This window comes from Solea senegalensis, linkage group LG10 (assembly GCF_019176455.1).
Source record: "Solea senegalensis isolate Sse05_10M linkage group LG10, IFAPA_SoseM_1, whole genome shotgun sequence".
Taxonomy (NCBI): domain Eukaryota; kingdom Metazoa; phylum Chordata; class Actinopteri; order Pleuronectiformes; family Soleidae; genus Solea; species Solea senegalensis.
In genome coordinates this window covers 19,944,652-19,972,001 of record NC_058030.1, presented here as the reverse complement: position 1 = coordinate 19,972,001, position 27,350 = coordinate 19,944,652, and the positions used below count along the sequence as shown (strand labels likewise).

Here is a 27,350-nt window from a genome sequence, read left to right as displayed (position 1 = left end):
CTATCAGGGCAGGTACACTCATGTATCAGTGTGCCAATGTACACAAATCTGGTGTAAACTGGTCCCTGCACATCACAATCACATGGTGAAATGGCTTTGAGGTTTTCAAGGACGAATGGCAATGATCACCACACATGCTCAGGAGTTTCATGATATCCGATTTCTCGGTATGCTTATGAAAATATATATATGATATATGTATATGAGCAAACTAATAGAAGATAATGTTTAACACAGAAACAAGTGGACTTTGGAGCGATAGCAGCTCTGCTTGCTCAGATGTTTGTGTAATACTAATGACTGCATGTATGCTGCATGCGTGATGCTTGTGTATGTGGGTGGGATTTCTGACCATGGTCTGCTGGATTGGATTCGTGAGGCAGGCCTTGTTATGATAAAGTGGGATTTTTTTTAAACGGAGATGGAGGAGGGGGTTGGCATGCACAGGAATGGACAGTTTAATTAATAACCATCCATTTCTCCCTGACCTAAACTGGTCACACATGCTCTCTCACTGAAGTCCAGACACATGCAACTTGATGCACATCAGCTACTATTAATGGAGCTCAAAAACAACGGCTGAAGAGAATTATTACCACACAGGAATAAAACATTAACCAACCAGAATAAGGTAAGAGCCAGAAGACTGAGTGTTGATGTATTTCATGTTCATGAGCCAGTGCCCTCTTATATTAGCCCACAGAGAGCTTATGTATTTGACAGGTATAGAGAGTTATGTTTGACCGTTGTGTGGGCTGGAAGCGTGGACGGGAGATTTCTGTATAGGTGTGGGTTGCTTTTTAATCTCAGGGGAAATTACACAGAGCTAATTAAAATTAGGAAATGTGGCCTGTGAGGTTTATGAAAGTAATGTTTCAAGTAAAGTTAAAACAATTTTCTGAGAGATTTTAACTCCACTGCTATTCATTTCACGTTTTCATGATATTGTTAAATGAGCTTTATATTCAAACTAAGCCAGAAAGTTTTCATAGATTATGATTAGTTACACTAAAAAAAAAAACAACACCAATCTTGTCATGTATCATGTCAAGTCCACCCTGATGACTAATATGGACTTGAATATGAAATGGGACAGGACATTTAAAAAACTGATTGTAACGGATTTTCTTTCCTGATGTGCTCTCACAGAGGCCGTGTTGTAGCCTGACTTCCACCTCCAACCTCTTCATTAGCAGCTCCTGAATACATTATCCTTGAGTGGGAGAGAAGACTTGTCAGGTGTGTTGATGCAGAGACTCCCATGATGACGTTTAATTACTATCTGGTGCAAGTTTACAAGCTCTCCTCTCATTATGACCCACAACTCACATTATTTCTATGCTTGTTACAGAGGTAAACAGAGGCACACCATTTCTTTGCTAACCCTGAGCTGGTGCCCGACGACCCTCCTGAATGAATGAGTGGGTGGGCCCCGACATCAATGTGGTGGGACCACTGCAAATCCCGCCCAACGATGAATACTCCATCTCAGAGAGCGCCCACTTTTTTGGTGAGTCTACCAGGCAGAAACTAGCTCAAGGAACGACATAGCTGCCGCGATGTTAGCTAAATGCTAACAATGACAACATCATGCTGGAGGTAAATGTTGACTATAATTACCATCTTGGGCTACCATTTTTGGATGCTAATAATAGCATTTCAGAGATTTTTGTCTTCTCTTGGTTTCAGTCATTAGCTAAGTTTCCACTGAGTGGAACAGTTCCTTTGTAAGTACGGTATGTATGTTTTTGCGTTTACATTTGGAATAGTACCAAAATAACCAGCCCCAACCATAACATTCTTTGGCACCCTGCCCTACCAGAGGTACCAGAGTAGATTTGTACTGTACGGTCAACAACAGCTGATTGGGTGACAGAAAAACCGTCACTCCCTTGCGATTGGTGTAAATATTCCATGGAATTCGAGGCAAAAGCATGCAGTCTATTTTCATACAAAGCTTGACGTCTAGACAAACTTTCTTGATAATATCTTCAAGGAACTCAAGCAAGGCCAGTTGCCTACACAACTCCAGATGTTTCCACATGCAAGTGCACGTTTGTAGAAATCCAAACGCACCAAACAGTAGCAGCCAAACGGTACCACTGTCCAAATCTGACAATGACTTTACACACTTGTCAGCTACTTGTAATTATGTAAGAACGTGCATCTTGGCTGTTAATGAGTAGCTGTCGCAACCTTTGCTCCCCTTGGCACTTCTCAAGCTAACACCAAGAGGTTTGGTTCTTCATCGGTTCTCTCGTCTTTAGAGGAAACGTTTCCATCAGAATAGAGAAATTGATTTTTTAAAGTCAGGCATGGAGAGAAGGATTGACCTATTATACAGAATTGGACTGAGATCAGACAGTAAATTCTCTGAATACCGTGTTTGGTCACACTGAGATGGCCATGGTCCAGAGCAAGTCTTCAAGAGGTCAGTGGTTTACACATATTCTGTTTGTATTAACAGTGTCTGCTTTAAATGTACAGTAAAGGGATTATTTTTTATAGCGTGTTCTTATAACTGTATTTTTTAAAGGAAATGTGATGAACATGCCATGGCACAATATTAGGATCCTAATGACATTCTTGCATCAGTTGCAAAAGTAACTTGTTTGGAGTGGAGTTACACGATGTCGGTCTAAAAGACACAGTGTGCTCTGTGCAAGCAAGCTGTTAATCATTAACATGTTTATAGTATGTGGTGTGTGCATTGCAGACTACTGCTGAGACTGTTTCTACTCTCACCGGCTTCAATAGACGTCAAACAAAACTGATACAGAGATTTCTTTCCACAATAAAACTGAAGTTCAAGGACAGAAGGAGCTGTGTTTTATACAGATTATAAATGCTGTAGTGTTTAAGGCAGTCTAAGTGTGTACAAAGACCAAACCATTGCTTTAATGGACCGTGACGAGCTTAGACCAAGCACTATATAATATTGGTTGGGCTCTATTTTATAGATATTTGGTTAAGTTTAATTTACCAAAAGCCACTAGAAGTGTTTAAGAGTTATAACGCACCATTACCTTTTTTGCATTATGTTCTGCCAATATCAGACGACATATAGAGGTATATCTGAGTAAGTAGGCCAATACTGATCTACTTGTCTCACTGCATTGCAACCAGGATTGGTTGCCTTTCAAGAGGTTGTAATGCATTAATGTTTTAATGCTTGAATTTTGTATTTGAAGTTGTCTTCCTACAAAGAACAGAAGCCATGCCAAAACCTGGGCCTGCTCACAACACTGAAAACACACCGGACACTATGACAGAGAACTATTTGGTTTATAACATTATTAGCAATGATAATAAAGTAATAAAGTAATTCAGTGTCCCAAAGTTTTTATGTGGGGACCCATTTTTAAAGATGGTACTCTTTAATTATACTATTATAGCTGCAACACCTAATATCAGTTTGAATTGGTAAAGAAATTATTTTATAAATGAATTACAACTTAATTTTATGCATGTTATTAAAAACGTAATTATACATGTAATTCTTCAAATGAATCAAAACCTATTCTTTGCTCCCATATCATGAGCGTTCTCTCCCAAGTGAGAGCATGGTACCGCAATGTATACCGTGTACCGTTTTCAGTTTTTTCCTGAATATGTTGTTATGCAAATTAGTTATTTGTGTTTTAAGGAAAGCAGATTTGAACAATTTGGTGACATTTCTCTCCCAGACTTTATGTGAAAGAGTGGTGGCAGCTAATATCTGTGACAAAACATTTCGAGTACTTGTGTTATTGGTTGCGTTTGAAGATAAAGGTTTTTCCATCCAATCACAATAACCATTTGTACAAAAGCAGTCAGTTGTGGTCTTGATATAAAATCCAGAAAGTCTTCTATTGATCGAGACAGAGAAAGAAATCGAGTAAACATCCAACAGAATCCAAGACAAGTACGAGGCAAACATTTGGATTAAACATGATTTTTACTGTACATCCTGCAGTACTTGACTGTTCAGCTCGTAGACTCAGTTTTTACTGCGTATGTTATCTACATGAGAAAGTTCATCCTTGACCTTGAAAAGTGCAGTATAATCTTAACTCAGTGTCCATTTATGAGTCTTTTCAAAGCTCTCAACAATAGTTTATGATCTTGTTCAGGAGAAATTTCATGACTTTGCCTTTGTGTTCCTCTTGTTTCTCTCCAGACCTCAAGATCCCTGTTTTTTCTCAACCTGTTATTTTTATCAGTGCTATAGAAATTAAATTGTTGCCATGACAAGCCATGCAAAATATAGTTATTATTATTACATTAGATGTTATTAGGGCCACACGGTTGGTGTAGTGGTTAGCGCTCTTGCCGTTGCAGCAAGAAGACCTGGGTTTGCGGCACGGTCGGCTCAAGGGTCTTTCTGCATGGAGTTTGCATGTTCTCCCCGTGTGTGCATGGGTTTTCTACGGATGGATGTTATTAGCTATACTTCCATATAAAATGTTCTCATTCAAACATCTGCGAGATCATTCTCCTCTTCTCGTCCCAGATATTCTGGCAGATCACGGCAGTCCTCTCCTGCAGGATCCTGACGTCTTACCCTTCACCGGCTATCCCAGCATGCAGTACCAGTCCATGGAGCCGACCATGTCGTCCACACAGTACTACTCCAGTCAGAACTACTACCCTCAGTACAATGGAGACGAATGGTACTCAAACACAGGGATTTATGAACTGAGGAAAGGATCTCTGGAGGTCAGCTATGATGCTGAGATGGAGGAGACGTCTGCTGTGGTGCCCACCGTGTGCAAGAGGACCCGGCACATGTCACAAGCTGGAAGGGTGAAAGGGGAGGAACTGTGTGTTGTGTGTGGAGACAAAGCCTCGGGATACCACTATAACGCTCTCACCTGTGAGGGATGTAAAGGTAAGATCATACTTTCATCCACACTGTGTTCATTTCACCTGTAGTTACAGTGATTTCAGTGGGTTTGTTACCTATGTAGGAGATTTCCCGGCAGAACCTCATTTCTGAGGAACTGGTTGAGTTTAGGGCTAACATTTGAATTGTAGTTGAGATTTGGGTTAGATATTAACTGGTTATGGTTAAGATTAAGGATAAGGCCTTGGGTAGACTGTCCAAATGTATGAGAGGATGTATGAGGTCCTAAAATATGAAAGAAATATGAGAATGTGTGTGTTAATAATATGTAAAATCCACGTTGTAATGTGCTTTTCAGAGACATTCAACATCCTAAATAGGATTTAAAGCTGCAGTGCTTAAACGTGCCCGATAACATTCCAGTACTGCACCGAGGAAGTGATTTTGTTTTGTGTTAGGACAGATGGAGGCAACAGCAGCGTGGCGCTAGTAAAGCGACACGACTGCAAGCAGGTTGGAGTTTGACTGAAAACACAAAGAAATGAATTCTACTGCTCAAAAAACAAAATATACAAACAACAAAAACTGGTGCTCTGCAGTTTGATTGGATAAACGCTTCTTGCCTCCTACTGCTGCTGCTGCTGCATACACACAAACGCTCCCTCAGTCTGACGGTATTGCTTGTTTTCACACTGAAGCATCACCCGGTGGTCATTTATTTTCATTATGGCCACAAATTATTACAATTTGACTGTTGGTCATTGCACACAATGGAGAAATGTGTCCTGTGCAATAAAAACTACTTTCATTCAAAAGAAAATTGATCAGCTTTTTAAAATATTCCGACAGTGTATTTATTTAATCAAGGCTGTATTTCAACTGTATATCCAGGTCTCTGGATATGACAGAATACATTTGAGCTGATTTAGAGTGACATTTGGCCCACATTCAGAGATTAAGGTCTTGTTTTTAGATGTTGACTTTTAAGAGCCACACATGACAGGGTCTGCTCATATCTACGGCAGCAGCAGCAGCTGTATGTGAGTGTGTATCCTGTGAAATGTGTAATGTACTTTTAGAGCTAAGACTTTCTGGTGAGGACAGACTATGGTTTGATTACCAATATTTAATATATAATAATGGTAACTGGTCTGTATGTATTTTGACGACCATCCACTCACACTCACATTTAAACAGCACTTCTATGACTAGATGCAGAGTAACAGGCTGAAGTGACACGGAAGAAATCTGATGGTCGATTCGAATTTTGATATCAAACTTGTGTGACTTGGGCCACACGGTTGGTGTTGCCTGTGCAGCAAGATTTTCCGACCCCAGTTGTAACAGGGGTCTTTCTGTGTGGGGTTGGCATGTTCTCCCCTTGTGTGCGGGGGTTTTCTCCTGTTTCCTCCCACAGTCCAAAAACATGCAGATTTGTGGATTAGGTAAATTGGACACTCTAAATTGACTTTAGGTGTGAGAGTGAATGGTTGTTTGCCTCTATTTGGTGCTGTGATGGACTGGCTATCTGTCCAGCGTGAACCACACCTTTCGCCCTATGTCTGTATATGGTCCATGTGTCTTTAGTTATGAATGTGAACTATCAAATCTCATCTGTGTTGATTTGGATACTAAATTGGAATGGGTACTGCTATGTTGTGGTAATGCTAATGTGATGTAAGCCTATACACAGTTTTATATATTTTGTATATTCACACACTGGCAGCACAGCCGCCACAACCTACTGAGCCACAGTTACCCTACTTTTTGCCCCAACCACCTCTGAACATAGTGAACAGGAAATTCATGCAGTTCAAATATATACTTCATATTCATTCAGACAGCTTTATAGAGAATATTGCATATGTATCTAAATATACTGTATAACAGGAAAACACATTTCCGTGTACAGTGTAAGTTGTCAGGGACCACGTCGTCGTGACCCTTAGCTGCTCCTCCCTCCACATGTTTGACGACACTGTGAATTTGCTGTGATTCATGCCAACAGCGGGGTGAATGGATATGAGTGTAATTCCACACTGTAAGGTTAGGACAATGGCTGGAGTGCAGCAGCTGCTCCGTCCTGCCATTTGACTGAGAAGAGGCTCAGGTCTAACCTGGTGTTGCTGCCGCTGTCAGATCTGGTTCCCTCTCAGCTTTCTGCCGTACAATGCAGGAGCAACCTGAGCTCTGTTACGCTAATGCATGGCATTGTGCTAAATGTTGTAGCTCAGAATCCAGCTCCAGCGGGGTTCACAGGATTCCGTAACAGCATTAGAACAGCATTGTTTCACTCATACGTCCAATTATAATTCTATGCATTTAAGTTTTAATTGTCAGGGAAAAATATTAAATGCAGAATTCACCATTTCAAACAAGACACTGCAATTAAAGGCACATTCAAATATAAGAGAAAGCACTCAGAGAACACAAACCTCCACCAAGCTCAAGTAACCACCATAAAGTAATAGTTCTTTTTCTTGGGTTATGACCAACATTCCCAGAAAATTGAATCCACCATCCTTTGGCTGGGAAACATTTTACAAGTATCCAGTGTGTCTTCAATTATTTTATGATTGTCACTGTTATTGGTAGGATAAGATAAGATAAGATAAGATATTGAAAGTTAAGATTATAAAAAATACAATAGAATATTCAGTATAGGAAGTAAGTGACCAAAATATATGCATATTAATGCATTCATATGTAAGCAACATTTCACTTTTTTTAGCTGGTTGTAGGAGCTAATTTTATCCTGTAGATATTTGAATAGTTGAGTATATGTCAGCTGAAATATTAACAAAATGTTAAAAATGCAGTTTTGTAATAAGTGGTTCAAGGCCAAGCTGGGACCTTTGTAACATATTACAGCAAGTGACAGCTTCAGTCTCAACTTTGTTCCACTCAGTGTGTCATTCTTTCACAATGCAATAATGTCACAAAGGTTGTTTTTTTGTTTGTTTGTTTTTTGGAAAAAAAGAAAATTTAAAGGTACACTGTGGTAGCCTTTAAAATTAAGAAAAAGTATTTATATTATTATAAAAGAGGATCATTATATAAATAATGATCCTCTTTTATCCAACTTAAAAAATATATCTATATCTAACAAATGCATTAAATTGCATTTGTTAGTTACACTATACTTAAATACACTATTTAAAGCAATGTACTGTATTTATTACTACCTATCAAAATATGACCATGTAAAAAATGTATATTGGTTGCTTGAGTGAGGACAAAGATGAATGTGTTGTTTTTGGTTTGTCAAATAAATTTGCAGATGAAAATGACTTTTATGTAAATTCATTTGTTATTCATTCACATTTATTTCTTGTTGAGCTCTGGTTTCTTATTCAGAATAACACTAAGTGTTACAGAAGTAAAAATGAGGTCACGATAGTTTGCCATCTCTAAAAACTGGGTCCAAATATCAAAAGTATCCTGAATTGTGTGTCTTCTATGTACATAGCAAAGCGTATAGAATATCTCACCTTCTGCACCTTGTATATCTCAATGCACAGGTTTCTTCAGACGGAGCATAACGAAGAACGCTGTGTACAAATGTAAGAGCGGTGGAAACTGTGAGATGGACATGTACATGCGGAGGAAATGCCAGGAGTGTCGACTACGGAAGTGCAAAGAGATGGGCATGTTGGCTGAATGTAAGTATCAAAACTCAAGGCGCTGCATTAAAGCGTCAATCAGTGATTAACACGGTAACGAATTGTCATGCAGTCATTGAAACTGAAGCGCAGCACCTACATGTCTGTTCAGTGTCAAGAGAGCCTGCACTGCTGAGCCCTCATTTTCCATTCTGACATGGGCCGGTGACTGTTACTGTGGATTGAATATCACTAACCAGACAATGGAGAGGTTCAGCTTTTGTTGCCATTACAGGAATAGAAGCAGTAGGCGGACACCAAGGGCTTCATTTAAGAAAAAAAAGAGTTGCCAGTACAAAGTAATTTGTCTTAAAAGTTATGTGTCTTCTGGAATGTCAGGATTTATATGTATTTTTTAAATATGAAACTATAATGTGAAAAAAATAGCAGTATATATAGATATATATATATCTATATATACATATGTGTGTGTGTGTGTGTGTGTGTGATAAATGTGCTCACTCTTAGTTATAGAGTCTATTACGAGCTGGCGGCTAAAATGAGCAGAGGGAAAGACTGGACTCCTGTTGCTCATCAATAGTGCAGTGATGTTGCGATGAATATTGCAGGCTGCGCTGAAGCTGCAGGCTCAACCACAGCTCAACATATTAAACCCCCTTTTTTTTTCACCAGCGCATGAAAAGACACATATTTAATTTACTGAAGAAGTTGTTGTTTTAATATTTGATGACTTTCCACTGTCTTGTCAAGCCTTATTTCATCATTCACAAAACAGAGAAATAGAAATGGGACGGAATAAAGATTTTCACACATGTACTATTATTATGACGATTACAAAATGTCATACAATACTTATAAGAGTTATTGTAGTAAAGCATATGTGTAACCAGACGCTGTGTACCACAGCTTCTGCACATATTCATATTCTGCACTGTTCAAGTCTTATTTTCATTTATTTAAGTATTTATTTGTGTACAGTTTAATGTCTTTATTTAATGTTGATTCTGACTGTTCTTTATTCTTATTTTCTTGTTACTGTGTTTGTTTATGGACAAAACACTAAAGCAAATTCCTTCTATGTAAATAGGTACTTAGAAATAAGACTGATAAGATTTTATAACTGTATTAAGTCCCATGTCTTGCAAGGTTAACAATTGTTTTTTAAAAAAAGTCCTGAATCCCAGATCTGTATCTATAGGTTACAAACACAACCTAATCATTGCTTCCTTGGCTATACAGTAAACTACTTCTCCAAAACTAATACAATTTAATTCTAAACCCTCTTGAATTGTTATATTTATGCTGCAAAAACTTGCCCTGCCCTGCTCCGACACACCTGATTCAAATAAATGTGTAATTATCAGGCTCTGGCAGAGCTTGTTGATGAGCTGACCGTTAGAATCAGGTGTGTTGGAGCAGGGAAACATCTAAAACATGCCAGGCACCAGGGTTGGGAAACACAGCTCAAGATCATGTCCAACAAAAAATTCCAGATTTCAGCAGTGTGTGCAGGTTTATGACAATGAAAAATGAGCTGTGAGGTATTAAACAGGGCTCTGTCACCGCCGGCAGGCCTGCTGACAGAGATCCAGTGTAAATCTAAAAGGCTACGGAAGAACACCAAGGCTTCCCCGGGACAGTCCACCGGAGACGAGACAGAGGCGGCGGACAACACAGACAACAAACAGGTCACCTCAACCACCAGACTCTCAAAGGTGATCATCACACACTCGCCTTCATTTAATAGATCTGTGACTGAATGTTTCATACACGTGTTGATGTTGTTGTTGTTTTTTTGCTTTCTCAAATCCAGGAAAAAGTTAAAATCACCAAAGAGCAGCAAGCGCTCATGAAAGTCGTTGTAGAAGCTTATAACAGACATCAAATTCCTCAAGATGTGGCCAAAAAACTGGTACATTTACCTTAATATTTCTCCAAAGTGTTTGGCTTTTCAGTGCATTTCAGTTCATCACTGTATGGTTTAGAGCAGCAAACCCGGAGCTGGTTTGCACAATTAACATAATAGAAATGCATTACAGTTCTAGCAAGACTCCACTCTACTCTACTTGGTTGTTGTTGTTTTTTTTTGCTTTTCCATTAGTGATGGTAGCTTTTTAGTATCTACTCTCGCAAGGTTCCAAGCGAGCTGAGCCACTAATAAAATGTGACATCAACAGACGGTCAATCATTGGTCAGAGAGCGTCATCACTGGAAGAGTCATGAGCGCAACGTCTGACACAGAAATCAAAGCGAACAATGCCGAATTGTAGATCAGTTAAAAAGACTTAAAAATGGTGAAACCGCGTGTTCAAGACATTTCTAAAATCTCACTATTCAACATTATTTCTGGTTTACTTAGCGACGGCACTAAATCTGAATTGAGCCGAATCACAACCCGTTCATCTGTATTTCAGCTCAGTGACGGTCGCGGGCATGATATGACCACCCTGCCCACGTTGAGGAGGTACTATAGTCATGGAAAAACAACGTGACTGATACCAAACTGAGTAGAGTGGAGTTGAGTAGAAGCCCTGTTTCCACCAAGAGGTTCAACATGTTACTCAAACACTGAGAAGAATACCAAAATGATTGATTTGGCACCTTTTTGGCGGCGAACCAAGCACAGTAATCCAGCTTCTGTTACACTATTTATGTAGCTCCCACCACAAAAGGCAGATTAGGATTTACTTCTTCAAACTGCACCGTGGTGACCGAAAACTGCACCGTTCCGCTTGATGGAAACGTGGCTGAGGTTGCCAAAAATTGGGAACTTGCAGTCATTTCTGTTCCTCAGCAACCTTTTGACGATGAAGACAGAAACAATTGCATAAAGTAACGACTTACGTCTCTTCCTCTGCAGCTACAAGAACAATACAGTGAAGAGGAGAACTTCCTTCTGCTGACAGAAATGGCAACTAGTCAAGTTCAAGTTCTGGTGGAGTTTACAAAAAATATTCCAGGTATCATTGTTTTTATTTTTATGTTTTTATATAGGGGCCATGGTAGCAAACACTCCATTCCTTGCATGTTGCAGTGAGTATTTTCTGGATGTGTGTGGCAGGTTTTCTGTCTCTGAATCATGAAGATCAGATCGCTCTGCTGAAGGGCTCAGCCGTGGAGGCCATGTTTCTGCGCTCAGCCCAGGTCTTCAGCAGAAAGATGCCAAACGGACACACGGAGGTTTTAGAGGAGAGGATACGTAAGAGTGGTGAGTCGACAAAAATAAACTGGGATTCTAACTTGGTGAAAATGCTGTGGTCTTCGACGTTCTTCTCGATTTTTAAATTATAACCACAGCTGTTGACCTTCAAGAGTCCTGGGCCTTTGCTCCACCTGTCGCTGGTGAACCTGCATCGTTACGACACTCGGTTGTAGTTCCTCTTGCAGCCAAATCCAGTCAGATCCTCCTTTTAATAATTGATGGGCCTGATCTTTGTGATGCAGCTGCGAGATGCGTGCTGGCCTGTTAATCTCCAGTTTGGTGTAGATTACACCGACACACACATGTGTAGAGTTTCACTCTTTTTTAAGGTCTGTGTGTTGGCATGCTTACCACTTAAAGGCATAGTTCAGGGTTTTTCAGCAAGTATGGTTTCATGAGGTACTGACCAGTGATCAACTCTGTATTTACTGAGCACTCGGGAGTCACACACGCACAGAAAGACTAAACAAAAGACTCACCTAATAAAATATAGGCCTGCTTAAGTCTACATTATCTTAAATAAGTTTGCTACGTTTTTTGTTTTGTTTTTACAGTTAGACAGCCTTTCACTCCCCCGCACCAAAGTCATTCGAGAAAATCTATTTTTGAATCGAGTTACTGGTCTACTGATGCCTTGTTTGGTCAGCTTGTGTCGCTGAGGTAAGTCTTAGGTAAATCTGGACAAAAGATTTCAAACAGCAAACTCATGAAATAACACATTTGAGTTTACTGATGGAGGCAGCAGTGGATTAAAAAACTCCTGTGTGCTGTGATGTAATATCGCTGATTTTCTTTATGGGTTTTGGTGCAGGCAGAGTGAGCATTATACAAACGTACATTTCCAGCTGGAATAGGCTGTCTGACAGTGAGAATAAACAGCAAACATATTCTTAAGATGTTGTAGGTTTAGAAGTTTCCGACTCTGGTGGACCCATGGAAATTGTTGACAGTGTAGATAATTAATAAATGTCTCATACACTCTTTGTGTTGTAAATTGAATTTACAACACAAATACATTGTTATGTGAAGTCCCACAGGCTGGGCGACTGGTGGCAAAATAAACATTATTTATAAGTATCTGAGGTGTCATTCTGTCAACAGTCTGGACAGTTAGACAGACTGTAGCAGTGTGTGTGTGTGTGAGTGCCTCGGTGGGTCCCTCGGTACATCGCTGGTGTGAATAGTAGCGATGGGAGATATTCACACTAAAGGCCAGTCTGGGAGTATAAGGCAGCAGAGCTGTCTGAGGAGACCATTGTTTCTTATCAAAACATCGAGAGTGCTATTGTCCACTTCTCTGCCTCTGAACCTCACTGGCATTTCTGATTTCTGCTTGATGATGTGTCCAGACAGACAGACAGACAGGCAGACAGACAATGTCTTCTCCCCCAGTGCAAATCATAGAGAGAGTATTTTGTGCTCATGATTCTTCATTATCAATTAATAATATTGTGAAGAAGAAAAGCAGAGAAGATTATATTTGTTATATGTATCTGAAGGGTTTTGCAGAGCCTACTACTATGTAACTACAGTGTTTTAATAAGCTCGAATGTATGAAAACACGTGGTCAATGATTTTTATCTGAAGTGCAATCCCTTTTTTCTTCTCTTGAACTGCATTAAAAGTGAAATGCATTCATTTGAAGGGATAGCTGTGGTTGTATAAGGTGTATCTCAGCTATCTCGGAGAAAACGTGCAGAGATTTATGTTAACTTAAAAATATGTTGGCCAATTTTAATGCCATTATTTTACAGCTGGAAACTTAAGTTAATGAAGTGCTGACTCCTCACACCAAAGTCCATAGAAAATCAGGGATTTTGCATCACAGGACAAAAGGAGTTGTTAATCCACAAGTGTTTTACAGAGAGGAAAACCGTAGTGTCAAGAAAGCATAGACTGAAGCAAGTGTAGATTTTATTAGCTGAGACCTTTGTCCTGTGGCTGAAATCTGTTTTTCCTTGTGTCCCTGAAGGCAGCCATGCAAACATTGAGAGTGAGCGTCCAAATACTAGGCTGGTACAGTGGCACGCTTTAGGCAATGCCTCTTCCAACCACTCTTCAAAAAAAAACAACTGAACTATTCCTTTTACAATGGCTGTGGTTTGCGAATATACAGCACAAAATATTCATAAAGGAATCATGTGTCTGTCTTTGTTCTCTCTTCTTCCTCTCACAGTTACTCCTCCTCTTTGATAGTGCTCACCTCAGTGACTCTCTGAATAATAACACTAGCATTTCATAGTTTAGTGTTTCACTCTCACTCATCTTTGACCGCTTTATCCTCCACATGAGGGTCGCTGGCGGGCTACACGCTGGACAGGTCACCAGTCCATCACAGGGCCACATGTAGAGACAAACACCTACAGCTCAGCCCAATGGTCATTAAGCCAAGTTTGAAGTCGTAAGTCAGTCTTCTTAAGACTCTTAAGAGCAAACTGACTAGATTCCTTAGCAACATCTTGAGCTACCTCCTGAAAATGCACACATCTGATGAAGGGGAGATGAATGGTGATTAATTCTGTACAGGGAGGTCTCTTTTGCAATCTGCAGTCTCACCATCAGAGAGAAGAGCTTGCGAAGCCAGTGCTCCAGCAATATTTTTATTTTTATTTTTATTTTTTTTTAGACTGTATATCAAGCCAAAATAATACTTCCTGTCATTTTTCTGCAGGTATTTCAGAAGAATTCATGACGCCCATGTTCAACTTTTACAAGAGCATTGGTGAACTCCACATGATGCAGGAGGAACAGGCTCTCCTCACAGCCATTGCCATCTTGACACCAGGTAACACAGCTTTTTAACAACTACCTGATCCAGACAGGGTATTTTATTGACGGTACATTATCTTTGATACCCCAAAAAAAAAACAGTGTTTCCCAAACTTTATGACAATCTATCACAACCTGAGAGACAAGAGAAAATGTGTTCTGAAGTCATTACTTTTATGCATGTGCTATTTCATAAATATAGCTAAATCTGTAACATAAACTATAGTATTTTAAATTAAAGAAGCTGTTCACGCGTACCCAACGCGCACCCAACGCGCACCCAACACGCGTTAATGACGCATTTTACGGGTCCACAGGCGCTGTGAACGGAAGTATATCAGGGCCTTTAGTCAGGTCTGATAGTATTGCTTGACAGAGTCTGTTTTCTGATGAAGGATGCATAATCCTTGTTCTCAAAAACCAAACTGAGGCAGAATAATATCAAAAACAAAAAAATCACCAAAAGTTACACACTGCAGCTTTAATTAAAATTCAGGAAAAAAAATACCGGCAAATATATTTGGTGACCGCAAAAAATGTCTCCTGACCCCGGTCTGTGGGAACAACTGCCCTGAAAGACTAATGTACTTCTGCAGACCGGCCCTATGTGAAGGACCAGCAGGCTGTTGAGAGACTTCAGGAGCCCATGCTGGACGTGCTGAGGAAGCTGTGTGTCCTGCAGCATCCACAGGAGCCGCAGTACTTTGCTCGCCTCCTGGGCCGCCTGACGGAGCTGAGAACACTCAACCATTACCACGCAGAGATGCTCACATCATGGAGAATGAACGACCACAAATTCACCCCGCTGCTCTGCGAGATATGGGACGTGGAGTAACACAACGAGCACCAGGAAGGACCTCTAAAACATATTATTCATGGTCTCACTGCATGATCTGGAATGAAATTCCTGCTCAAGTTTGTTTGACCTTGATGACATTAGTCATGTTTGGACTCCAGGAGTTAAGATTATCACGCCGCTCGTGGACTTTCTTCATGGCTCACACCATCAGTGTGTTCATTTTCCTGTGTCAGACTTTTAGAAGCATTTGAAATGACAGTGTTTACAGCACAGAGAGGAAACCAGACCTGTGAACATCATGTAAAAACACCTCAAAGACCCAATGCAATTAGTCAAGTACAAACACTGGAACACAATCAAAGTGTGAGGTTCAATGGAATCATGGCCTCTTTTATTTTTCATTTGTAACAGTTTAGTCTGCATACTACTGTATGTGTGGCATTGAAGTGTTGTGTTCTTCCTCTAAATAAATCATTTGATTAAAAGGGAAAAGATATGAGCTACGAGTTTTCAGCACAGAGAAAACAGCTGCACCTGAAAGCTTTCATTTCAATTTTTCAATTGTCCAATATGTACTTAAATTATGTAACTTAAATATCTATAACAGCATTGACTTTTTATGCCTCAGTATTTACCACTCTGCCAATATTTATATTCTGAGAAAAACAGTCTTAATTAAAACACCATCAATGTGCTTTCCCGTGTTTTAGCCCGTTTTTTTTTATTTTAAAAAAGTGTAGAGATTTCAATCCTTCTACTACTTCTTTTCTTTGATGTTTTATGACAGTTGGTATCCAAAATGTTGCATTCCTCCTTATTCCGTCTTTTCTTCATGTACCACTTCCTTCCTTCCTTCCTTCCTTCCTTATCTGCTTAATGCCAATTATTATTAATGTAGTTGTAGCAGTAAACTTTTCACTGTAGTCAGTAGATTGAACTTATTTAACACTTTTTAAAGCCACTCAAAACATTTTATATTAATTGCCAAAAAAGGAACATACGACTTTGTAATTGAATTAAGTGTATACATTTATTTTTAGATTAGCCTGGAGCATAAAATAGCAACATCACAGATACAGAGCATCCACACTATTAAATATAAAATTAAACAATAATAAAACAATTTGGACTTCACCAATAATTTATACATAAACACAAATAATACATACATCCTTTTGTTTTTGGGCAGGAACAAATATAACCATGTTGCACGCTGGTTAATGTGCTTAATTGTGTCATAGCACCATCTTGTGGTGTAATTTGGAATTCAATTATTTACTGAGAATAACGTAAAATGCAAACAAACAAAAAGCAGTGAATGTTCTCGCTCTACAGTGATGCAGAATCTTTTTTTTTCTCTTTCTATTTTGTCTTTTCTGCTACTTTAACAAAAACACATTCAGAGATGAGTTCTCAGCTCAGCTGGTCGACGGTGTGAAGAGTTCTGCCTCAGGATAAACCAGGAATCCAGAAAAGGTGGTGTACCTGCCCTGGTTGCTGTAGACGGCGTAACGTTCATCCTGCTGACTGTACAGCCAAACCGTGTCGCCTCTCCTGAGAGACAGCAGCAGACTCTGACTCTGCATTTCCCGTCTCTTTGACGTGTCGTCGTCGAACACCATCGCCTGCACGTCTCCCTTCCCGGTCATCAGCTTCACAGAAACGGCCTTGCGAGGGTGTTTCCCCACAGTGAAGGCAAAGAAGTAAGCGCCCGGGAAGCGACATGTGAAAAGGCCGGAGGTTTTGTTGAAATGTCCCCCAATGTTGATATACTCCACATCAAAGGTCAGAGGTCGCTTGTTCTGCTGCCTGCTGCTCTGACCTATGAGCGTGGACGTCCGAGCCACAGAGAAAGCTGACCGTGCCTGCTCCGACGTCTGACCTCTGACCTGTGGGTCAGCAGGAGGAGGGCAGTGTGGGTAGGACTGGCCTGGTGGAGCGAGGTGGTTGTTGATGTAGCTCGCTGTGGAGACATCGGGGTAAATGAGGTAACCAGAGAAGGCGATGTAAGGCCCGGCATTGCTGTACAAAGCATACTGAGGAGACGGCTGTAAGAGCAGCCAAACAGTGTCCATCTCCCTCAACTCTATCATGATGCTTTGACTCTGAACTTTCCTCCCTTTCTTGAGGTAGTCGTCATACGCCATGGCCTGCACCTCCTTCCCGTTCTTCACCAGAATGACTGACAGTATTTTCTTTGGAAACTTTCCCACGGAGAAGGAGAAATAGTAAGCCCCAGGGATGCGACAGTGGAAGCGGCCGCTGTCCGGATGGAAATCCCCTCCGATGTTGACCATGAGCCTGTCGAAGGTCACGACCTTCTGCCTGCCTCCCACTATGCTGGTGGTTTGTGTGGCAGAGAAAGCTGAGCGGAGACCTGTCATGACTGGAGGGGCGTGAAAGGCAGAAACTGGTCCAGAGGAGGCGATCATGATGAATATGCACGGCAGGATGTAGCGTGTGCTCCACTGAGCTAAGAATAAAGAAAATGGAAGGAAGGAAATAACCGTTATATATGAGAGACATTCATCACTGCAAATATTGGTTAGAACATGATGACTTAATAAATAAGTCAAAATATTTGAAAATATTCGTCCACAATTTTGCTGAGTTTTGTTGTTATAGTAACAGTAGCAACATCAAATAACCTGGGGGCCACTGAGCATCTCGTCTGGTCAGGACAGGGTCGACATGGGCATAAAATGATATCACAATATTCCATCGTGAGATTGCAATCACAATATCTGTGATGATATTTCGCAGAATTTCAAAATAAAAGTGTCTGTGTTGACGAATAATATATTGTTAACAATACAAACACATTTATAATACAAAATGAATCTATAACTACAAAAACATACCAGCTGTCAATCACACTGGTGTCCACCCATGTGCACACACCTTGGTTTAACAACATGGTTTACAAACTTGACAGCATGTTCTATTAAAGACCTGAAACGAATGATTGAGACCATTAGCTCCTCACTGGTATTAATGAATGAATGAATGAATGAATTCAACATTTATATAAATATTAATAATTTATTGATTGATGAAGTGAGAGTTAGACTCATTTCCCCCACAGACTCCCATTCAAGCTCAATTCTTTTTGCAGCCAGTGAAGCTGCCCCCTGCTGGCTGTTCAGTATAGTGTTATTTCCAGGTTGGATTCATCTAGTAAACCAGACCATGTCAACTTTTTTATATACTGTCCATGCATGAAACAATACAATTTGTTATGCGTTTGTTATCGCTAATTCTTACACAATGGGACTTTAAGAAGAAATAAGCTAAAATATTGACAACTACATGTAAGTTACATATTTAGTTGTTTGAAGAGTAATTCTGGTGTCAGGCTGACTTTAATGTCTCTAAGTAAATTATTCCCAGTGTGTTTAATCCCTGTCAGAAGAGATCTTCACACTCAGATCAAGGCGTGTGTGAGTGTGAGCAGCAGCCCCTGTAATGTGGCTGATACTGTCTGTTCTCTCTGTGCACTGAGAGACGGCACCAGATTAAGCGCTGGTTCATCTGTTTCTGTGTGCGTTGAACAATGGAAAGTTTTTTGGAGGGATGGTAAAGTGGGGAGGGGCAGAAAGTGAAAAGACACTGCAGCAAAGAATAAATGAATGTGTGGATAAGTGACCGCAAATCATTTTGTTCTGTCATAAATGACACAATTGCAAATATGAATCATATTTTTAGGGTTTTACTGTATTTATATTCCAATAATTCTGTCTTTTTAAGGTCAAAATTAAGGCCGATTAAGGCCAAATGAGCAGAAACCTTTTCAATGTAAATGAGTTAATAACAGGCTCACATTGTGTACTGCTGACTGTGATACATGTGTTTTATAAAAAGTCAATGACAGATGTTTAATGCCATGTAGTGGCAGGGAATGCAGGGTCAAGGTTTAGCCGTGACTATCACTGACAAAGCCACAATAGCCCATACTCAGATACTCGTCAAAAATGATAATAAAGTATAAATAAAGTATTTCCAAAACAATCTCCAATAAGACATACTCTATTTTTACTGCATGGCACAATTCATAAATGTGAAAAGAATTGTGAGCACCATGAAAGAGATCATATAATAGCTTATTATTCTGGCAAATTGGGAAAAAAAACTAAAGAATCTCTACACTCCTGCAGTAGAAAACACAAAATTGATCATACCACAGAACAATTTAAAGAAAGATTCAGCAATTACAAAACAATAATAATAATAATCAAACCCACCTGTCGAGCTGTGTTGAAGCAGAAATTGCATGCTGGACAGAAAATTAGAAATTTCCTAAGTTCCTCTTAGTTTAGCGCACAGCTAATGTTCACGTAACAGACGTGACACTCGGAGAGACAAAGCTTTTGTCCACATGAATATGTCAGGGAGGAGCTTCCTCACTGCTCCTGATCTATAACTGCAGAAGGAAACAAGGGGGGAAAAGCAAACATGCAGAGATGAAGTACAACAGAAAAAGGGAGGGTATATGTACATTAAAAATTATTTTTAATATAAGTTTTAAAGAGGATTGTTCAGTCAAGCATTTCAGTGATTGAAATTAAGGTCTTATTTCATTTAGAAACTGGTGGACGTCTTGGATTACTGAATATTTCCCATTCCATATAAAGTACAAATACGTAAGAGGGAAGCATAGTGTCCATTTACTTTTCCCCAAAATCAAAAAATACTATTTTATAACTAGTTCACAGAAAAATTCATTTTCTAGTGCAGTACGTGCATGACAGGCACAATGCATTGCATATTTTCTTATTTATCTAATCTAATTCTTTCATTTCATTTCGCGGCCCCCTGGTCGACCGTGATGTACTGCAGGTGGGCTGTGAATTTAATTAATTTTTAATATAAATAAATGTTTTTAATTTTCAGTTTTGTATTTAAGTTTTAAATTGATTTTAAGAATGTACAATAGATTTTAAGAAATACTTAGGTATTTAAAAAAAGCCATGGTGCTTGAATTATTTGTATATTTCTTTTATCTGAACTAGTATAGCAGCAATATTGTGTCATTTTATGTGTAAGTATCCAGTGTCTGCCAGTCAGCATATAAGCCTAACATTTCAGTATTTGCACTCAATGTTAATTTTAATCTGTAATTTGTTATGTTATATTGATAGATAATTACACACTTTGAAAGAGAGCACTTTGTTGTGAAGCCAAACCTTTCAAATATGACATGGAGCTCAGCTGTAATAACCACACGTGTGTTGAAAGATGCAAGTTCAGAAATTAAGTTGAATTTTTGTATCCCCACGAGAAAACAATAATACATATGGGAATTATTGATCCTAGTCTTAATCAGAGTTGTGATTTAAGGTTTGGGTGTGGACCTCAGAGGATTTTCACATTTCAAGTTTGAGAATGGCTGCCTCAAACAAAGCAGAAAAATCAATCAATCCCAAAACATGAATGAAAAGGAGCAGAAAGAAGAATAATCGTATATGATTTACCCCTAAGACATTATTCAACAAAACACAAATACAATAAGGCTGACAAAGTTTCTCAAACACATTTATATTCTACACAAAACATGTACCTGTTACAACACAACAGACAGAACTATTTGTTTATATCTGTCACATTTCCACCACACTACAAGCACTGGTGACCTTAATGAGTCACCTGCCATGATTGACTGCGGTCAAGCAAACTGTTAAACTGAACTGACCACAGACGGAGGGACAGACTCTGTTTAGGCATGCGGAGGAGTCATCAAAGGACTTGCCTTTGACAGACGCGACCACAGACAGTAGGATAGAGAGGGAGAGAGAGAGAGAATCCTTGAATTCATTAATAGAGAGATTAATCTTAATACAACTGCAGAAAATCATTCCACTTCATCACGCGAGTCGCTGCTCTGCCCTCCATCATCTGTCAACACCGAAGGACCCGGAAAACGCGTGTTAGCTGACAAGATCAACAACAACAACAACAACGACGACAACGACGCACACACTCAGAGAGAGAGAAGGAGCGAGAGAGAGCTAAACGCCCGCATTTAATTCAAGATGGCAGGACTGCCCCGCAGGATAACCAAGGCAAGTATTTATTTCACATTTATGCAGCTGCGTGTATGACTCACAGTAACAGCTGGACAACACACACACAGTCAGACGCACAGCCTGAACTCCCAAAGCTCCGCTGGTGTGCACTTTTCTGCGCTAACGTTAGCATCCAGCTGGCTAACGCTAGTGTGCTAAAGTAACTTCCGTTTCACTCCCATAGCGCAGGGGTATAGGTATAATACAAGGGCGCCGTGTTGATAAGACGTTAATGTTCTCTATGTGGAGCTCGTCTTGTTTTTAATACACGTAATAAATACGCTTGTGTTCTGAACTTTTTACTGTTTGGTGCTAACTGAATTTTTGGCTAGCCAGGATAGCTTATTCTGTGTTAGCTCTGTGTTGAGCATCTGACAAGATAACGCTGCCCTGTCAATCCCACATTCTCACTTTTATATTTAAAGATATGGCCGAACCTGCAGTTTAAAGCAACCTTTTTATTTTCTCATAAAGTTCTTTACTTATTCATTTGACAGGGATTTTTTTTAATTTTTTTTAATTTCTATTAGAATTTTAACTCCAGCAGAAAAGCAGGAGGATGGAATTTTATGGCCCCTGACTGAATGAGACAGCATCAGTAACTCATGTTTAGAGACAGGGAAATATAGGATATTGTACATGAGACATATAATAAACACCACCGATAATGCATTGTGGCAAATTTACGTTACTGGGATTATCATGAATGGAGAAAATAATTTAAAGTCCAGTGTGTAAACATTAGTGATATCTAATGTTGAGACTGCAGATTGTAACAATGGAGGAGGACTCCACTCTATTTCCCAAGTGGATCAGGGAACTACGGTAGCCTTCACATACCAGAAAGTATGTATTGTTCTTCATTAGTGTAGCAAGCTTTCACTCAAAAATGTTCTGGCTGGTTTGTCCTGATGGCAGCCCTTGCCTAAAGTACATATAAACCAAACAATTTATACAAACATACTCGTGCATGTTATTTATCTTACCCGTCCTAATTGTTACACACAATATTTCAGTACAAAGTGACTGTCCATCTCAATTCCATATAGTCCTAATGATTTATTTCCAATTGCCACAAGGGGGAGCATGCAACCTTTTTGGTTTTCTTCAGGATATATATTAGCTGAAATGTGTATTTGTTAAATACCTTTTTTTTGTTAATTTTCTCTGCTATTGAATCAAGCACCTTGTAAGGAGCTGAACTTAGTATGTTGAGGCTGATATCAAAGGAACATGAATGTATTCTTAAGAGGGGTTTGTGCAGGTGGTGAGTAAGCAAACCACAGACTGACACAGGCTGTTGGTGGGAAAAGGTGGGAAGTTTGGAAGTTGAAGTTTTGTGGACAGAGCCCTTGAGACAACAGAGCGTGTGACTGGGACTGGGAGCCCCTCTTGTGTCTGTGTTTTCACTGCATGGTTTTGTCTGTGGGTTATCTGAAATATTTCAGGAATCTCACTCCCAGCTGCATTCAGGAGAACAACAAGAGTGGTGGCAGTTGGATATGCTATGGTTTATAGTTCATTTTACAGATTTGTTTATTTATTGTCCTGTTGTAGGCAGCTTTAATGTTTGTATTACACATACAGGTATCGCTCAATACCACATTTTATTTTCTGATACCGATATCAAAACCTTGAGTATCTACTCATACCAATATCAGAGCTATACAGTCATTTTAACATCTTTAAATTTGCCAAGCTTAACAACACATGTGCTGATGCTTTAATGATGTTTTTGTCTGATATCCGACCCAGTGATTTTGACCAGTATCGGCCTAATACCTATTAGTTTATAAATAAAAGGCTCCATGTCAAACAGGCACAATGTGTTTCCTTGTTGAAGGCATCATTTGGGTCAGGTGCGTGTCACTTGTGCTGCCTCGTGCATGTCACACCCCAGGTATCTGCTCTTCATTTAGAGTGTGTGTGTTTCTGTAGGTCACTCAGCGGTGAGTAGATGGGAGTAGCTCTACTGCAGTGGCTGATGGGAATGACAGTAATTGTCTACTGTGGGGGGGCGGGTGGGTGGCTGAGTCAGTGTCACCTTTAGAGATAGACAGTTGCCTGCTGCACAGTGTGTCCTCAGTCACAACACTGAGTCACTCATATGCAGTTAAAGTCTGCCTCCCTCTTAAATGTTAGTGTTCAAATTTCAGTAACCAATAATGATAATAATTTATTATTGGTTGTTACTTTTTAATATGATGCCAGTATTTTTATCATGTGTAGAAAAAGACATCCATTCTGCTCTAGCCTGATGATGAAGTAGAATAATTAATTTGCCAACATAAACATATATTATTACAATAACTAAAAACAAGCTCTTAAATGTGCTCTTGTGTTTATTGTTTCTGGGGTTTTTTTCCTTTCCCTTTGGTTTTTCTATTATTAGTCAGTTAATATAAGATGTAAGACTCTAGGTATTTTTCTTTTGCTGCCATTTATTGAACTGGCATAACACTTGTCATTTAAAAAAAGCCAACACTCATTACACTGCTGGACTGCTTTAACACTGGATATTGTATCATTGAAAACTGTTGTGTCATAGGTGTTTTGTTTTCTCTTCAATTTTCTTAGTTCCTTTTTGTATTCCAGGAAACGCAGCGTTTGCTTGCAGAGCCTGTCCCAGGCATCAAGGCAGAGCCCGATGAGAGCAACGCCCGCTACTTTCACGTGGTCATTGCTGGACCTCAGGACTCACCGTTTGAGGGCGGCACATTTAAACTTGAACTCTTTTTACCTGAGGAATATCCCATGGCAGCTCCTAAAGTGCGTTTCATGACCAAAATATATCATCCCAATGTAGACAAGTTGGGGAGAATATGTCTAGACATTTTGAAAGGTAAGTCAGTTAAGTGTTCATGTCACTGTTCACTGCTCAGACACATAGAAGATTAGTTATGTCTGGTATGCACAATGTTTTTCCTTTTGGGGGGAAGAAAAGGTAGTCAGCCTACATATTTTGTCTGTGAATAAAGGAATTTACATAACACTGACCCTTATCCGTAGCTTCTGACTACATCCATACTATTACTTTTAATTTAACAGTATTGTTACATAAAAATGATCTGTGAACCAAACAAGCGCTCAGTTTCAGAATTAATTTGCCTCTATACTAAAATCTCCAAAAATGTATGCATGTATATCAAGTGAATATTCAGATACACTGGAGATGCGTATGCAAGTGTAGAGAGGTTGACAAGTTGACTCTCTCCTCTGCAGTTGTTTAAAAGTGTATTGCTGATGAGAAACAACAATGATGAAAAGTAATAAAATGATTACTTTTATCTGACTGATGACAGGTGAAGCTGAAATATTAACAAAGCTTTTTGTTCACAGCTGATGGTAAAATTGATTCGACTGATAAGAAACAGTCTGCAGATAATTAGGGGTTAGTTTACAAAGAGCTCTGTTTTTGCTCATCTGTGCTCAAACACCGCATTGTCATGCAAAAATAGAGCCAGGGATGTTTTGGAACTTTTGAATGTTTTTGATACTACATGGTGGATAACAGGCGTGTCCAGAACAGAATGTATGTGTTTTAAGAGAAAAACAGCAGTATGTAGCCTCTAACTGCTGCTGCATCAATTACTCTCATTAACAGCTTTGTTTTTTCCCCTTCCCCTTCCTTTTAGATAAATGGTCACCAGCTCTGCAGATTCGCACAGTGCTGCTCTCAATCCAGGCATTACTAAGTGCACCCAACCCTGATGATCCTCTAGCAAATGATGTTGCAGAAAAGTGGAAGAACAATGAAGCTGAAGCCATAGAAATAGGTGAAAACCACTTAAAGTTTTTAACTTTGTTAGTCACTTTAAATCAAACCAATATCCAGCCACAACACACAATACTGTACCTACACAAAATTAAAACAAAAAGTATGATTTATTTTTTGCTTTTTCAGGAGAATTCCCTATTCCACTTTTTTTACAAAATATTCACTGAGTGAAATATAATGAATAATCTTTTATACTTCTTTATGACTGGATACAGGGTCATAAAAGAGCCATAAGAGCAGTACCTTGTGGTCATTTCTCACTTGATGACATCATTTATAATTCATAGCAGCTAATTTAATGGGTTTTTACAATGAAGTTTACCAGTACAGTGTGTCAAATTTAGCAACATTTATTGGTGAAGTTGCATGAATGTCCTCCTCACCCTTCCTTTCCAGTGCCGTGTTTCTATTATGGTCCAGTTCGATTTAGAAGAGTGAAGCCCTCGGTCAGGCTTGCGTTTTAACTGCGAACCGTACATACATACTTAGTAGGCAGAGTGTGCGCTGTGCTCAATGGCCGTGTCAGCGATATACATTGAGCGACGTTGCGCCGTCAATGAACAACATCAAATCTGTCACAACAGACAACAGTGGAGGACATCCAGCAGCTAATTTTTTCCTGCTCGGTTTGTTGCTGTTGTTGTTTTTTTCAACAAGACGTCAAGCTTTGAATAAGAATTGACACTTTTCTGTCGCCTAATCAGCTGAGTGTTGTGGGTCTAGCTCCACCTGTACTGCACCATTACTCTAGTACCCCAAGGGTAGGGTACAGAAAAATGGAACCGTTACAGGCCGGTTATTTTGTTACTATCCCTAATGCAATAGCAAAAAACTATCTACCGAACCATTCCACTCAGTGGAAACATGGCTCAAATGTGTTGAACAATTTATGTAGCCTTCAGTTAGCGTCAGAAATCTAAAATATTTAGTTTGTCCATTGTGGGCTATTGTAAAAACATATGGCAGCCTCCGTACGGCTTCTACTTTAAACATAAAAGGCTCATTCTAGCGTAATAAAAAACGGCAACTCATACAATCAGGTAATTGTGCACTAATATAAATATTTTATCTTAACTGAATGGAAATAATTTCACCTAAATTGTACACACTGGACCTTTAAAATAATGTCATGAGGATTGTTGCTGTTGTTGAGTGTTTGTGTATTAAGTCTTTTTAGTAAATTTTTCACAGTGCAAGCTAAGCAGTATTGCTGCTAAATTGGACTCATGTTGTTATTCTGTCTCTCCACAGCCAAGTCATGGACCAGGCTTTACGCTGGAAGCAAAAATGAAATATAGAGCAGCCCAAGTGCAATGAGACGCAAAATGGAAGTCAAGTGTGTGAACACAACTCCTCATGTTCTTCCTACTCCATTTGCATTTAAAGGACACATTCTTATACGGTATACACACACTTATGAAACATTCAACTTGAGTATATTGTAAAAGAAAACACAACTGTTGACAGCTGGTGATTTAAATGCACTTAAGTAATGAAATAGCTTGTCTTTGTCCTTAACCCGCTACTGTTGAAAAATGCATGGGGCCGAGGTTTTAGATTTTCTCACCTGGCTTTCTCTGTCCATTGATTATTGGAAGGCTTTTATCACTTGTGCTTGAACAGATACGTTCACAGGGAAGGGCCTGTATCCTGTGTGTGGGAGACTGTTGAGACGTGGTGAATATGGTATATATCTTGTTTGTTTGACTGTTTTTTTTAACTTTGTTTTATTGTCTTGCTGTTTGTTTATGAAACGGAGCTAACTGCTACTTCTAACCCACCGTATGTAGACACTCACCTGAAGTTGGGCTAGGGTTTTTTTTCTCCTGCAAAGATGTGGAGGGTTTAGATAGACATTTTGGACCTTTACTTTTAGCACCTAGTGTATGTTTTATGGCCATATCCAGTCTTTTATAGGTGAATAAATCTTACTGTTGCTATACTAACTGCTTGTTTCCCCATTGTCATCATCACAGTCTAATTCTAAGACAGAGGTTTTACTTTTTCCTTTGTCATTAACTTCACAAAGTGAGGAGTATGTAAGCTGTTGGTTGTTTTATGATAACATTGGGTGTCAGGGGAGTTGAGGCAAAATACATAAAGTTAACAAACGCTCAAAAGTTCAATGAAGGCTGTGAGACTCGATGGTGTAAACTGGTCTTTTGCCGAAAAGTCTGTGTACAGTTCACTATTTGTAAATTATTTCTATAAATCCGGGGAGGAAATGATGTGCTGCTCTCAGATTGCTTTGGAACAGTTCACCCGCATATTTTCATGCTGTGTAAATAAAAT

The 27,350-nt window shown here is 39.4% G+C and overlaps 3 protein-coding genes across 5 annotated transcripts; 2 read left to right on the top strand and 1 right to left on the bottom strand.

Annotated features, from left to right (window-relative positions):
• Positions 1–559: 559 nt before the first annotated feature.
• Positions 560–15,912, top strand: nr1h4 (nuclear receptor subfamily 1, group H, member 4). 2 transcript variants are annotated; one of them, XM_044036113.1, is made up of 11 exons: positions 560–631; positions 1,150–1,239; positions 1,352–1,510; positions 4,493–4,870; positions 8,347–8,487; positions 10,021–10,163; positions 10,262–10,360; positions 11,309–11,408; positions 11,510–11,656; positions 14,322–14,435; positions 15,016–15,912. In XM_044036113.1, exons 3-11 carry the CDS (start codon positions 1,414–1,416, stop codon positions 15,252–15,254), a joined length of 1,458 nt encoding a protein of 485 aa, XP_043892048.1. In that variant the 5' UTR covers positions 560–631; positions 1,150–1,239; positions 1,352–1,413; the 3' UTR covers positions 15,255–15,912. The 2 variants fall into 2 exon arrangements, with proteins under 2 accessions (XP_043892048.1, XP_043892047.1); XM_044036112.1 differs by lacking the exons at positions 560–631; positions 1,150–1,239; positions 1,352–1,510 and adding an exon at positions 2,210–2,431.
• A 317-nt stretch (positions 15,913–16,229) lies between these two features.
• On the bottom strand, positions 16,230–21,407 carry c1qtnf13 (C1q and TNF related 13). 2 transcript variants are annotated; one of them, XM_044036114.1, is made up of 3 exons: positions 21,322–21,407; positions 19,460–19,638; positions 16,230–17,691 (listed from the first exon to the last, which is right to left on the bottom strand). In XM_044036114.1, the coding sequence occupies exons 2-3, from the start codon at positions 19,488–19,490 to the stop codon at positions 16,637–16,639; spliced, it is 1,086 nt and encodes a 361-aa protein (XP_043892049.1). In that variant the 5' UTR covers positions 19,491–19,638; positions 21,322–21,407; the 3' UTR covers positions 16,230–16,636. The 2 variants fall into 2 exon arrangements, with proteins under 2 accessions (XP_043892049.1, XP_043892050.1); XM_044036115.1 differs by lacking the exon at positions 19,460–19,638 and having other exon boundaries at positions 21,322–21,406.
• ube2na (ubiquitin-conjugating enzyme E2Na) lies at positions 20,886–26,696 on the top strand. Its single transcript, XM_044036116.1, has 4 exons — positions 20,886–21,277; positions 23,876–24,122; positions 24,916–25,056; positions 26,310–26,696. Exons 1-4 carry the CDS (start codon positions 21,248–21,250, stop codon positions 26,354–26,356), a joined length of 465 nt encoding a protein of 154 aa, XP_043892051.1. The 5' UTR covers positions 20,886–21,247; the 3' UTR covers positions 26,357–26,696.
• The last annotated feature ends 654 nt before the right edge of the window (positions 26,697–27,350 follow it).